Source organism: Electrona antarctica, assembly GCF_951216825.1.
Source record: "Electrona antarctica genome assembly, chromosome: 1".
In the NCBI taxonomy this organism is placed as follows: Eukaryota; Metazoa; Chordata; class Actinopteri; order Myctophiformes; family Myctophidae; genus Electrona; species Electrona antarctica.
The window spans coordinates 21,324,424-21,338,819 of record NC_136806.1 but is presented as its reverse complement, the minus strand read 5'-3'; the positions used below and the strand labels follow the sequence as shown (position 1 = coordinate 21,338,819).

At 45.2% G+C, this 14,396-nt stretch overlaps 1 protein-coding gene across 5 annotated transcripts in view; it reads right to left on the bottom strand.

The window, feature by feature from the left end:
• Positions 1 to 1,079: 1,079 nt before the first annotated feature.
• The window catches only part of LOC306923649 (protocadherin-1-like), a 267,309-nt gene continuing 253,992 nt past the window's right edge, over positions 1,080 to 14,396 (bottom strand). For all 5 annotated transcript variants that reach the window (XM_079501860.1, XM_079501861.1, XM_079501863.1 and 2 more), the window contains 2 exons: positions 7,902 to 8,738; positions 1,080 to 5,090 (listed from right to left, as the gene is read on the bottom strand). In XM_079501860.1, coding sequence (XP_079357986.1) covers positions 2,826 to 5,090; positions 7,902 to 8,738 — 3,102 coding nt within the window. In that variant the 3' untranslated portion in view covers positions 1,080 to 2,825. The remainder of the gene's footprint in view (positions 5,091 to 7,901; positions 8,739 to 14,396) is intronic.

Here is a 14,396-nt window from a genome sequence, read left to right as displayed (position 1 = left end):
GTTGGAATGTGACAATGTTTTCTTCCTCCGTTGTTTGACATGAAACAACATCTCAGTTGCTCACAAAGCCAGATGTCACCAAGTTACACAGGCTTTGCCCACAGGCGGTGGGTGAGGTGGTGTGATTGAGTTCCATTTGCGATGAAAAGAGAATGATTGGCCTGAGCCCAGGTGTATGGATGTTGAAACATTCCCTCAAAGCATAATGCATGTTATATTTTTTAACCAGGGCTATATTTCCGTAGTTGTTATATCAATATGCTGATGGGTTAGGGTACAATTTACTTAGTGGTTAGACTGAGCATATATGCCTTGTCATGCGGAAGGTTGTGGGTTCGGAACCTGCCTGGGGTCGACGTCAGCGAGAGCATGCGGTCGCAACGGGTTCCTAACGCCATATCAAATGGGTTAAGATCTGAGCCAAGTCTCCTGAGGAGGGGCGTCTGAAGCCTGTCCTGGACGGGGTATCCGGGCGTAAAAACAAATCCACTCCATGCAGCTGTCAGTACGATCAGGCTAATGCAGATGAAGTATAATAACATGATAATGGCACGGCAGAACTAGGAAAATGCGGCCCAAAGTGAGGTATCCTATCCTTATTAAGCACAGGGAAGAAAAGCCGTTAACAGCAAGCAGGGTTTTGGCACTTTTTGGATGTTATTGTAGATCTAATATTTCAGGTGGTGGGGTATAAGAAAGCATTGCGATAAAGTTTGCTATGCGCAAACTAAAGGAGACAGCTTTAAAAAGGGATATTTCAATACATAAAAAATGAAAAAAAAGTAATGGAAGAATCACGGCCCCTCACGCATTAGGACATTCAAATTAAGCTTTTAAGTGTTGTTAGTAACAAGGTGATGATGAGCTGAACCATGTGTATGGTTGTGGTTAGTCATCACAGTTGTGCCATTTTATTTGTGTTGAGTTTTAGTGTTAATATTGCGAGTTAGAAGTTAACAGACAGGATGATAATGAAAATGGAATACTGTACCTCAAGTGTTCGCCTCCTATTTGAAGACGTTATGCTTCCCATTTGACCAATCCCAATGCCCACTGCCCATTGAATTCACAAAGAGTGATTTTAACATTGTAAACAACATTTTTATTGAAAAATTGGCTTTCACTATAAAAATGTACATTTTCTTTCCCAGTACATGAACTTGCAAAATATGGATCAAACACACATCAGAACAGAAGTATAAGGCAGTAAGTATGCTGTCAAGAGAAACTGGGATTGGGTCACTGCAGCTTTAAATCCAGTTGAACTAACAGATGGATCACCAGCCACACGGCATCCAGTGAAGTGAAGCATACTGCAGCAACTCTAAATGACCTTTGGTCATTAAACTCACTGTAGCGGGCTTCAACAAGCTAAATATTAACCATATAGAGGCCATGTGGTACAAATAGTTCAATGCGGGATGTCGGAAGACAGTGAGTTTGCTGCGTGTGGCAGATTAAACGCACATTAAATAAACTGTGACAACATTAGCAGGTTCAAATGAAGTATGAAATAAAGACTATGAAATGTTGGGTCTCGCTCTTGTAACATATTTTCGTGGTGAACAAGGTAGCCCATTTCTATTCAGAACCCAGGATGCACTGAATATATAAAGCACATAGGAACAATGTTGTGATAGAACAAACAAACATGATGGGAAAACTGAAAGCAACACAACACTAGCAAGACAAAATAATGTTATTCACATATTTACACCTTGCAAATCACTGTATCTCGCATATGATTGTCTCATAAATCACAGAAACATGTCAAACAAAAAGACAAAGCAATTCTCTTTTTTTTGGGGCATTCTACACGCTGGGGTTGCAGAATGCAATCAACCTCACTCGCTCGTCTTTTCTAGAGGCTCTCGCTACACAGTGCATGTGACATCATTCACAGCTCGCCAGGGGCTTCAGTCCACAACTCATAAATTTGCAATTCTGTGGTACCGACATGGAAAGCTCATTATGAGCACACCCCTGACGACCCCCATGTATGTACATTAAATACAGCAAGGCACTCTGTGTATAAGCGAAACGGGGGACTCTGGAATTACCTGCCATTAATCTGTGCAAACAATTGACTTAAGCTCTGGCAAATGAAGACAGCATAATTAAGTCATTTTTCAACCGACCTGTCGGTATTGAGGAGGGGTGCTTAGAAACTGCCGACAGAGATTGGGCTTTTTTTTTTTCCTTTTTAATTTTGTTTTCTCTTCTCCCTCCACTCTTTGGCTCTCTACGCTGAAATTAACTTAAATTAGTTTTGAACTCAGTGAAAACACTCCATAGTGCCATTCAGCCAGTCTTTTCCCAGCCATAGGTAGCCAAGATACAATAATAACGTCTGAGGAATTCACATTTGTTCTTTGTCACACTCAAACAAGTTCTTAGGAGGCAGATAAATCCCAAGTCAGCTCTGTAGCACAACACATTCAGGCTTAATGAAGATGTGAGGCTGTAAACTCACCCACGAAAAAGAGTATTTTTTTTCTTTCATAAAAATGAAAAAACATTAACTTCCTTCATTCAACCCAGTGTCAAAAAGGTTAAACATAAATTAAATAAAACAGAAAATTTTGTACACCCTTCATGTGATTTTGCCTTAAGTCCATTATTTTAAAAAATAAAAATAAAACATTTAAAAACGAAAATTTCAACAGAAACAAAGTGGAAAAATTAAAATGGAGAAAGGCCAACCTGTGGTTGTGAATGGTGACACCAAGATGTGCCGTGTCACATAACCCCCACAAAAAAGAAGAAAAGGGAATCAGTGCAGCTTTGGTAGTGGTGGATCTGGTGCAACACTCAGTCTCTGGTGATTACCACACCCTGTTGGTCCACATGATGTTCCTGTCGTACCCATCAGTGTTTACAAAGTAGTCGCCTACCTGTTTGCTGCTGCTGTATTTCGGCGGGTTGGCCTTGTAGCTGTAATCCGAATATTGGTCTGAGGCTGAGCCTGTCGAGTTGTTGTCGCCCGTGCCCACAAAGGTGTTGGTGGCGGGAAGTTCCTGCACAGCTTGGTGCTTCTTGGAGGCGGAGGGGGACTGAGGCTGCAGCTGGATGGAGGGCAGGGGGGAGTTGGAACGATAGTGTCTGCCGAGGTCAGGGCTCCCTGGGGGGTAATTCAAGGGGAGGTGGATTCGGGGGCTGTCATTGACATTGTCATTGATGAGGTTGAACTTGAGACCCTTCTGCAGCTGTGCCTCTTCATCCTCCTCCTCCAGAGGCTTGGCAGGTTTGGGAGCTTTACTCTTCTTGCTCTTCTTCCCCTTACCATTTTTGGGCCCTTGTTTGGGCGCATACAAGTCTTTGTTCTCCTTTTTCCCAGCCTGGTAACCACTCTTGGTGTCTTTTTGCAGCCGATGTCGGATGACCACGACAACTACGATGACCATGATGACCCCCGCGATACCCGCTAAGCTGCCGTAGAGGATGTTGCTGCGCTGGGCTAGGGCGTAGTTGGGGTCACCAGCAATGTCCCTGTCCAGGGGGGTGTAGAGGCTGAAGCCCACCAGGGACTCAATGAGGGTGACATTGCCGATTGTGTCATTGACAAAGATGTGGACCAGGGCAGTGGTGTGGCGAGGTGGTTTGCCTTTATCAGTGACCTTCACCACCAGGCGGTGAAGGCCGTTGTGCTTGCGGGTGAATTCCTGAGCCAGCGTAATTTCCCCACTGCTGGGTGAGATGTGGAACAAATCGTAAGGGTTGCCACCGGTGATGCTGTAGACCAGCTCAGCATTGGGGCCCGAGTCTATGTCCTCTGCCTCTACCACCTCCACCTGGGTTTCAGGGGCAGTGACAGGCGTCAGGTATTTGTATGTGGAATTGGACGGCTTGGTGACGTACGGGGCATTGTCGTTCTCATCCAGAACATTGATGGTTACACCCACGTAGGTGGATCTGGGCGGATCCCCGGAGTCCACGGCCCTGAGGCGGAAGGTGTAAGTGCTCTCCTTCTCCCGGTCAAAGGAGATGCTAGAGAGGATGGTGCCGGTACCATTCTGTATCATGAACTTGCCATTGTCTGGTTCGACGAAAAGTCGAACATGGGCATTCTCGCCTTTATCAGCATCGGTGACGGTAACCACGCCAACAGGGTTGAGTGGAACCATGTTCTCAATGACTGAAAAGCTGTAGCCACTCAGCATGAATTTCGGATCGTTGTCATTCCGGTCCAGAACATTGATCACCACTGTGGCAGTGCCCGTCTTACTGGGAACTCCCTTGTCAGCAGCGGCCACATGGAACTGGTAGCGCTCCGTTTCCTCACGATCCAGGAGGTTCTTCACGCGCACTTCCCCGGAGTTAGAGTCAATCTCGAAAAGCTTTGTGGCCTGGGGTTCAACGATGCTGTATACAAGTTCTGCATTGGTGCCGCTGTCTGCATCACTGGCCAGAACATCCAGGACCTTATCGCCTGGTTGGTTTCCCTCTGCGAAGTCCACCTCCAGCATATTTGGAGAAAAGCTAGGCGTGTTGTCGTTCATGTCAGTGACTTGGACCTTGAGAGAGTTGGTGCTGGACAGGGCTGGGTTGCCAGAATCCACAGCGACGATCTCAATCCGGTAATCCTTCACCTGCTCATAATCCAGCAGGGTGGTGGTCTGCAGGAAGTACTTCCGCTTGCGGTCGTTTGCCGATGGGCTGGCAGGCCGCAGCTGAAATGGGACATCGCCAGCCACGACACATGTGACTACTGCATTCTCCCCCTCGTCACGATCTGAGACTTGCACCAGCGCCACTGGCGTGCCAATGGGCATGTCCTCAGATATGTTGGCCACGCCGTCCTGGTGTGTAACTAAGCCAATGCCGCGGATCTCGATGGCTGGCGCATTGTCATTCTGGTCCCTGACATTGATAGTCACTAGAACCTTGGAGAACTTCGAGGTAGGGCCACGGTCCTTGGCAACGACATAGAATCTGAGGAAGTTCTCGTCTTCACGGTCCACCAAGCCCTTGACGTAGATGATGCCCGTTGAGCGATCAATGCGGAGCAGCCTCTGGACGGTTTCAGATGCCTGGTGCAAGCTGTAGTCAATCTCTCCATTGGTGCCGGTGTCTGCATCATTGGCTCTGACCTGCAAGTACAGAACAAGTATGTTTCAATTTACCCACAGGGAAAAATGTTACTGGATATGACAAAAAAACATGTGTATATCATGAATGTGTTTTCACCTAGCCATCGATATTTCTGGCATGTAACATGTTTTGTTTTTTTAATTGATTGTGGTTAAAGTCGTTAACAGGTAATAACTAACCTAATATGTAATTATATATATTTTTCATGTGCAAGTTCTTGCTATGTGTGACACAACGCACACACCCACACAAACATTTGATTGTCAAATGGATCATTGGTATCTAATGGGCAGATGAGTGAGTGTTAATGTTCTTTTAATTATCTAATGCACTTGATCCTCTAAAGCCCATTAGGAAGAAGCACAAGTGACAGACATTCAAGACAGGGAGTTTTGCCTTGTAAAAAGGACTTTATTAACAATACAAACTAGAAAATACTGTTCCTGATTAAACAGTGTGAGCTCGAGTACCTCTCTACTCAATGATGATGTATTGACCCACATGGGGTCAGAGCCCCCCCCCCCCCCCCCCCCCCTCTTCCTATTTGTTGACCCACATGACGTCATAGTCGGCCCCGGGAATAATTACATGCCTACAATTATTGAGGATGTTCAGGCATTAGGAAGCACTTATAGTCATCATTGTATCATCGTGTCTTTTCATGGTGTGATACATAGGTTTACCACACATTTCCAAATTTCCATAAATATATATTTATTTGATAAATATGTGTCTGGGTGTCAATAGGGTGACATGGGAGAGACTCTGGAGTAGACCCACTGTTCGTTTACATGAGCGGTTTTCAACATTTTTCATTCGGCAACATATTTATACTTGTTCAAGATTTTGTCCACAATTCCATGCTGTATTCATTCTTATTTAGGAGAGATAACAGGCAAATATTGACCAAAATAACAATTATTCTGCTTCTCTAATATTGCGTAGACTATTGTGTAGATATTGTGTGAAACCAAATGGGTCCATTTGGTTTCATTTTACGCTCTCAAGAGTTAAAGATCTATAAGGGGCCATTTGGTTACCAACTCTCCATCATTCAGCTGGGGACCACCTGGAACCCCCTCAAGGACCACTGGTTGAAAACCACTGCTTTACATAGAAAGGAGCCAGCTAAAGTGGTTCTAGAATTTAGTACGGACGCTTCCTGGGCGTCTCCCTAGGGAAGTCCACTGGGAGCAGGCCATGGCAGACTAAGGGCCATATGGGGGGTTACATCTCCATGCCGGTGCATGCACTCAGTGGCTCATGTGGCCCGGGAAAGTTACGTCTGAAAGTCTCTGCTGGAACGGTTAAGGAATGGATGGATATTTGTCAATATTCATGTGCAATTCCAGATATTGTTGTGGTTGATTCAAATGCAAATAGTGGTCAATGGTGTGGTGGTGCTAAGTGGACATGGTCATAGAAATGATGCATTCAGATTGTATGCGGGAATTCAACTGTCAGAACACTATTCACCACAAGAATATGTTTTTATGGCTTTAGACATTGTCGCACAAACAGCACTATATCACTGAGTGAAGCACGGCCGTCCTTCCTTTGAGGCAGGCATGCCTTAATCTGAGTGAGTCATGAGATTATCCATGGAGCTTATTGGTTTTATTGCTCTAAATGTGACTCATTCAATTTCTGAAACATGGAGAATTCATTTAACTTAACATGCATTTTGAATAGTGACCCTTTAAAGGCAGACTGTAGACTACTTGAGTGACACTTGTGACCTGCTTATGTTGTCAAATTAGACCAGTTTCTCTTGCGCCATTAGCTCACATCTGCTTCCTATATAGATTAGAAATGGAGAAGACGATTGACATGCTCTTTGAAAACAATTCAATCAGACAGACTACTTGTTGACTAAGAGATTAACAGTATTTATTGCAATTTTATGCCTGGACACTTGCCTCAAATTGCCCCTGGAACATTGCCAACTCAATGGCTCACCTAATCATAGCGGCGGCCGTGCATGCGCTCAGGAATTCAATATGCAATTCTCGGAACCTGTCAATAATTCACTTGTGTTTTGTAACGTCTGGTGTTTAAAGTGACACTGGAGGAAAGGAAATCAATTGACAGTGGAGATTATTATTTGAATCTCAGTGTTGCCTTAACCTTAAACCCCCCCCTTGTTTTGGATCAGTGCCCAGGGACTGGTGGGAAAATGAGTTGCCTAATGAAACAAGGGTGTTTGTCATGCACTGTGGGAGGCTGGAGTGTTCTTGAGGTACTAGTCCCCTCACTTCCTCCGTCTAAACAGCATCCAATTAGTGGTCTGCAAAGCCATGAGAAACTCCAACCACAAACAAGTTAAACATCGTACATAATATATTTTACATATGTATGTATGTAATATATGTATGTATGTACATATGTACATATGTGTCTATAATATACATAGTAGTAGATAGGGAATTGGTATAATTTGATTGGTGTCAATTTAGATGTCCTATCATTTGATTGTTGCCAATGTATATGTCCTTCACAGAGAGAGACCAGAGCACAGTATAGTACAGCACTCTCCCAGCAGTTCTGGGATTCAGTGTCTTGCTCAAGGGCACTTCGTATATATATATATAGAATAGGCTTATGTGGTTAAAAAAGAAAAGAAAAGAGGTCCCATAGCACATAGTGGTAAATAGGACAAGGTTATATCTTTACTGCACTGTGTGTGTGTACAGTATGTACATATGCGCCCGAGTGTGTGTGTGTGCGCTGTGTGTGTGTGTGTGTGTGTGTGTGTGTGCGCGTGCGTGCGTGCGTGCGTGCGCGTGTGTGTGAGTGAACATGTGTCGCACCTGCAGTACAGAGTGTCCCATAGGACTGTTCTCTGCTAACTCTGCCTCGTAGTGGGTGCGCTCAAACTTTGGTGCGTTGTCATTCTGATCGGTTACGGTGACCCTCAAAAGGGCGCTGCTGGCCCGCTGCTGCGGAGTGCCTCCATCCACCACACGGATGTTCAGGTCGTACGAGTCCTTAGTCTCGCGGTCCAGGTTGCCCATGACGACGAGCTGTGGCTGTTTCTCCCCCGAATCGTCAGCGACCTGCAGGCTGAAGAGCTGGTTGGCATCAGGCCCCGTGTTCAGGAAGTACTCGTTCACACCATTAATCCCAGAGTCCTTGTCACTGGCCATGGGGATGGAGAAAAGCGCGCCAATGTGGGTATTCTCCGGGATGGACAGGGTGAGGATGGGAGAGGCGAACTGCGGTGTGTTGTCATTTATGTCTTGCACTTCGATGCGGCCCTCGATCAACCGCGGGCCTGTGCCAAGGCCCTTGATCATGTCCGTGATCGACACCTCAAACTCCAGGAAGCACTTGTCACCCTCAAACAGATTGCGGCAGTCCCTCAGTGTCTCGCGGTCGATGGGGATCTCCGTGGTGTAGATTTCCCCCGTCTTGCCGTCCACCCGGAGGTACGGCGTGCCCACCTCGAGCTTGTACAGGTGGCCCGAGTCAGGCAGGCCCTCGTCTGCTGCCAGGCTGCCGATGAGGGTGTTGGGCGGCTGCTCCTCTGGGATTCGGTACAGGATGTCGGTGGGAGCAGCTCCACAGAGTACAAGCAGGACGGCTGCCAGCACCAGCCTCACCTCCCACCTTAGAGCCATCTCTCTACCCGACTGGCACAGCAGCATCTGTATGGGAGACATCAAATTACAAACAAAAGCTGATTACCAAAAGGCCCACTCATCTTTCATACAGGGTCAAGGCAATGCCAAAAAACCTTTTAAAGAGAGTGTGTTTCCTAAGCGATTTACGACAGCAGTCTTTTCTCTTTTTGATTATTGTAATATCCTCTATATACAGGCCTATATCTGGGCAGGGCTCTAAATATGTCCCAAACAATTATTTGTTGAAGACTTCGGACTAAAGCGTTTTAAACCAGGTCTAATGTACAGGAATTGACTTAAGCTTGTCATTCTGCCAGGTACTTTATTTAAAGAGCTTTAAATACACTAAGGACCGGTTACACAAGATCTGATGTAACTTCCTTCCTTGAACCTACGCATTAGCCCTACATGAGAGTTCTGGCAAGGATGTTACCAGGAATGTAGACATGCATGTCATGGTGTTTAAAGCAGCCATTTGTTTAAATATGACTTCTGGTTGTCATTCTATTGTCTCTACATATAAGTAAACAAATAGTGTAATCATTTTTTGGGAATCTTTTAAAACAAAACCTCTGTTTAAATGGACAACAAACAGATTTGAATATCAGGCCAAATCAAATCCACCATGTTTTCCTATTCCAATGAAATCTGGCCTAGCGCTCTAAGCCATAATCAAGGACTAATTTTACCACACAGGCTAATTTAAACAAGGCCGCTTTGCTTTTTTTTTTTTAACCCAGGCAGTCCTTTATTAATTATGGCTCCATTTCAGTGCTGGGGCTTTGATCTGTTCTTGTAGTTTGTAGCCACTTTTCTTCCTCCGCTCTCTCCTCATTCTGCCTTTTCCCCTGGTGGCAGTTCATCTAGCACGTAGATTTGTGTTCTGCGAAAGTCTCCCTTTGCCACTACGCAGGGAATACGGCGGGTCTCGGAGGTTAATCTGCAGAGTTTCTTACAGTATGTCCTTGTTATGGAAGGGATGCCTCCTCCTCCCCTACAACTCCCCCCATCCCTCTCTCTTGTTCCTCACTACCCACCCACCCCCAGCTCTCCAGTATGGAACTAGGAGCAGGCTCAGCAGTTGAAGACAGAAGGACATAAGGCTGTCTGGCCGCCTGTGTGTTTCATACTAGCTACTGCAACATTGAGGCTTTCACTAGTTATTGTATGTGCTTGGACGTGTGTAGGATGACTACGGTGTGTGTGTGTGTGTGTGTGTGTGTGTGTGTGTGTTCTGAAAACTGAAAAGATAAGAGCAGGTGAACAGCCTTTATTTTCTGAGTCAGCTACTTCCCCTGGTGTCTGCGACAGAGGTCTATTTAATTAGAGCGAGAGAGAGGGAGAGCGAGAGCGAGAGAGAGAGAGAGAGAGAGGATAAGAGAAGGGAGAAAGAAAGAACCTTCCTATGTCATGTACTTATTGTTACGCATACCTCAATTCAAGGACACACCACCCCCACCCCCACCCCCCCACACACACACACACACACACACACACACACACACACACACACACACACACACACTACTGGGTCGCTTTAACAATCCCTGTATGAGGCAGCTACACTGGGAAAAGCTGCTGTGAGAGAAGGAAGCAAAAAATAATTAAAAAAAGAATCTCTGCTTTTGATGTAGTAAGGTCAGAGTCATGCTACTTTGATGTTGCCCGTTGTACTAATTGCACATCTCACATCTGTGGAATTAGGCCTCTGCATCTTTCTTTATTTAATTCCTTCCTTTCTCTCGCCCTCTCCCTCGTGGCTCCCTATCGGTAATGATGATCAGTGGCTGAGACAGTGAGACCCTGTCCCACAGTGGGGGACACGACTACCACAATGTCACGTGAAAGAAAAAGAAGACAAGAAACAGCAACAAGGAAGAAAAGAAGAATTGTGAAATGAGTGAGCAGTGAGCACCCAGAGGGGACATACATCCATTGTTTGTTCACGGTAATGCTGGAGCTGCGAAATATCACACACACACCTGAGCCTGGATGAGTGTAAGCATGTGAGCAAGCATACACACTAAAGTCGCTTTCCCTCTCTCACACACACACTCTCTCTCTCTCTGACATATAGGCTACTCCAAATGCACAGCCTGCTGAGTGCTAATACAACCAGTGAAAAACCACCACCCTAATGAGCTTCATACAGAACAGAGCTGAAATAAATCTATGACCAGAGAGAAGAGTGAGAGAGCGAGCCAGCCAGGAGAGGGATAGCCTGGGTGCATACGAAAGCAACAGAGGAAAAGAAGGGGTTGAGGAAGGGATCTCCAAATAGGCGTGTAGAAAGAAACCACAATTCTGTGCTATTGGGTTACAATTTTGACTTTGCAACGTTCGCCACGGCAACTCTCTCGCTTTAGCTCGCTCGGTGGTGGCTCTCGTGGCTGAAGTTTGCTTGACCCTATGGGGTGGATTGCATGGTAATATGTACGGATTTGGGGTTTTTCTAGTAGTGTATGTACGGAATTGCCAATCCATGTTATTTCACCGTGTTTGGGTGAGCCTGGGTTGAAAGAAACTAGAGAATTAGAGAGAGGTAGTCCGTAGTGGAGCAGACTATAGAGAGAGGCCACAATAAAAGTAAATAAAACAAGAAAGTGTGTGTGTGTGTGTGTGTGTGGGGGGGGGGGGGGGGGGGAGGACTGAATAGAAAAGGGAAAAGGCAGGTGGACTGCAAAATAGCAAGAGGAAGGTGGAGGGAGATAAATAGAACAAGAGAGAAACCGAGCCACTGGTTCCGGAATGCAGTCTAATTCTGGGTGCACAGTGACAGCTCCTCTGCTCCCCACTGCTAACGGACGTGCATGAGACTAATTAGAGAGCACACGTGAATGTGCGGTGCATGCAAGCGTGAGTGCGCGTCCATGCTGTGTGTGCGTGCGATGTCGATGGAGAACAAAAAAAAAGGGGGAGCGGCGGGGGGGGAGGTCCCTTTTTTTTCCTCTTACAAGTGCCAAATAGTTGAGCTCTGTGCCCAGAGATCCACCTCTGTGGGCCTCGGTGCACACACACACACAAACACACACACACACACACACACACTCACACCACTGACACGGGAGAGAACCTAGACAGTCACTACACTACGACTGACGTCTGGCCAGGTCCGCTTTATAATCACAACAGAGCTCAGTGTGTTCAATAAATTACTCCACGTTTCTCTGTTTGCGTTGTTCGGTGCCACTGTGAGAACATCCCAATCAGATCCACTAACATAGGCCCTAGCCAACTGCTCTATCGAATGGCTGATCCTTTTACCAATGGGTGAGCTCCTGTTCTCCCTGTTCCGTGTGTCTTTACACGGAGTGTGGAACTTTAAGCTGTCATTGTGACCTCTGCACCAATGTCACCACGACACATTCCTACACAGTCAAATGCAGTGTTAAACATTACATTACATTACATTACATTACATTTTTTGTTAAAGCTACAATTGGTCACTTTTTAAGTGAATAAAGTGTCGATTAAACTGTATATGGTAGAGTATGTTAATTCAATATAACTAACACAACTGCAGTGGTTGTGGTCGGTAGGAGCACTACTACGAGGTATTCTGTGAAGGTCTAACTAAGTGTTTGATTGATTGAATTTTTTCTGCGATATAAAGAAAGGGCATATCAGCACTTCCATTATGTCAACACACTCAATGTCACTCAGGGTAAAAACACAATAAAAGCCTGAGGCTTATTTCCATTGTGGTCCTCTAAAAACAATGGCCACAACATAAATACACGCAACATAAGAAAACTATACAGAACACACTACGCAATAGCAGCAGCATTAGTTTACCACATTTTCAATGAATTACAATTAATCGTCCACCCAAAAACAGGCTTTCCATTACAACCCAAAAGTAGGAATGTCTGTGGTTGCATGGGGAGTGTGGGTTCAAAGCCCGGGTAGGACATAACAGTTAGGGATTGTCTGTTAAATTTAACAAGCACTTGCCACTAACAAATGGAACCAAATAGACTGGACCCTGACGGGTCCATTTGGTTCCATTTATAAAACTCTCAGAGTTACAAATGGATTTTTACTGGGTAACATATGTTAGGAATTTTGTCTTGTTGTTTTTACTGATTAAAGTGACTTCAGTGACTTTGGGGATGAAATAAGACTATGAAAAGAATGTGATGCGGTCTCAACATTAATCTCACAGTGATTAAAGTCAACATTATTGAGTTATGGAGGCCTAAATGTGTTTAACGTAATTAAATACTGCACGAACAGTTGGGCTTATAGACCACTTGGTGTGATATATGGTAGAGGTCTCTCTGTTTTGTAGGCATGTTAGTTGCTTGCTTGTATGTCCTAAAATTGATTTACATGCGTTTGTGTTCATCCCTGGTATATGCCCCATATTGATGCTCTCTATACACAGTAAAATCCTCATGCTGAACTTTGAGAGCGAACGAATGGAACCAAATGGGTGCATTTGGTTCCATTCGTACACTCTCAGAGAGAGAATAGGGCAGAGGTCTTGGGAGAGCATGGGAGCCTTGAGAGCCCGAGGGAACAGCGGGCTAGTTCAGCACGTCCGTTCCCACACTCTGCACACTCCACTGGAACGTTCTCACCAGGCGGCAAGTTTTGTTGTGTGTGTGTGCGTGTGTTTGCGCGAACATGTATTATTTGTAAGGCCAATAGTTCACATACATGTACAAAAGCAAAGACAACAAGCTGGCTGGGGCTCGGCTTTCCAGGGGACTTATGCACTCTCTCGATTTTGTTTACACACTACTAGGAGAGAGGGCGCAGGGTGTGTGTGTGGCCTGGAGATAGGGCATTGTCATGGAAATGTAGCCGTGTGTTATGTTCACCAGGGGTGGTGGCGGCCTTAATGATGCCAGCGTTAGCAAGACACTAGAGGCGTGAAGAAAGTGAAATCAGTGTCTAGCTGCCTGGTAGAACGCCCTCTTTTAAGTGTGGCGATAGAGAGGGAGAGATAGATTGAATAATTGCGAGAGGAACGTGGGGGAGAGAGGTTAGGGAACAATGAGTGGGAGGGCTAAGCATGTGAGCAAGTGTGGTGGGGTGGGCCAAACAGACTTAATTTGGTTAAGAAAGTAGCCCACTGGAATTCTTGTGAGCACTTCTCGTATTCCTGTGAGCACTCAAAGAAGGTTCAGGATTTTATTACTGGTGACCAAGGACCAAGCTGTCACAATTTAGGATTCCATTCCTTGTAGCGCAGATCTACAAGCTCCTAATGCATTGTGAGCTTATAGACTGGTTATAGTATTTCCCTATTTAATTTTTTTTTAATTTGTGGAAAAAAAATAGTGAACTCAAAATAGCGATACCAGGTTGAAATTGGTTAATATATATTTAGGGTATAGAATCTGTCTCTGTATACTCATACAACTTTTGTATTGAATGTTGTAATGTATGGTTGTGACAAAATCCCAAGGCACAGTGAACACTGGGTAGCAGAGAATAAAGCAAGGCAAAATAAATGGTCACAGTTGGACCATCTGGCTCTAGCAATACCAGACTGTGATTCATATACAGTTGTGGCATTACTCATGACGTTACAATTAAGGGCCCCTACAGACTGTAGGAGTTTTAAAGTTGTACGCGAGTCATCAGATCGTTATGTATTTCACACTACAGGAGTCTTTTTTTAAAATGGACTGTTATATCTTTGTGGCTTTCACACTAAACGATTGATAGTCG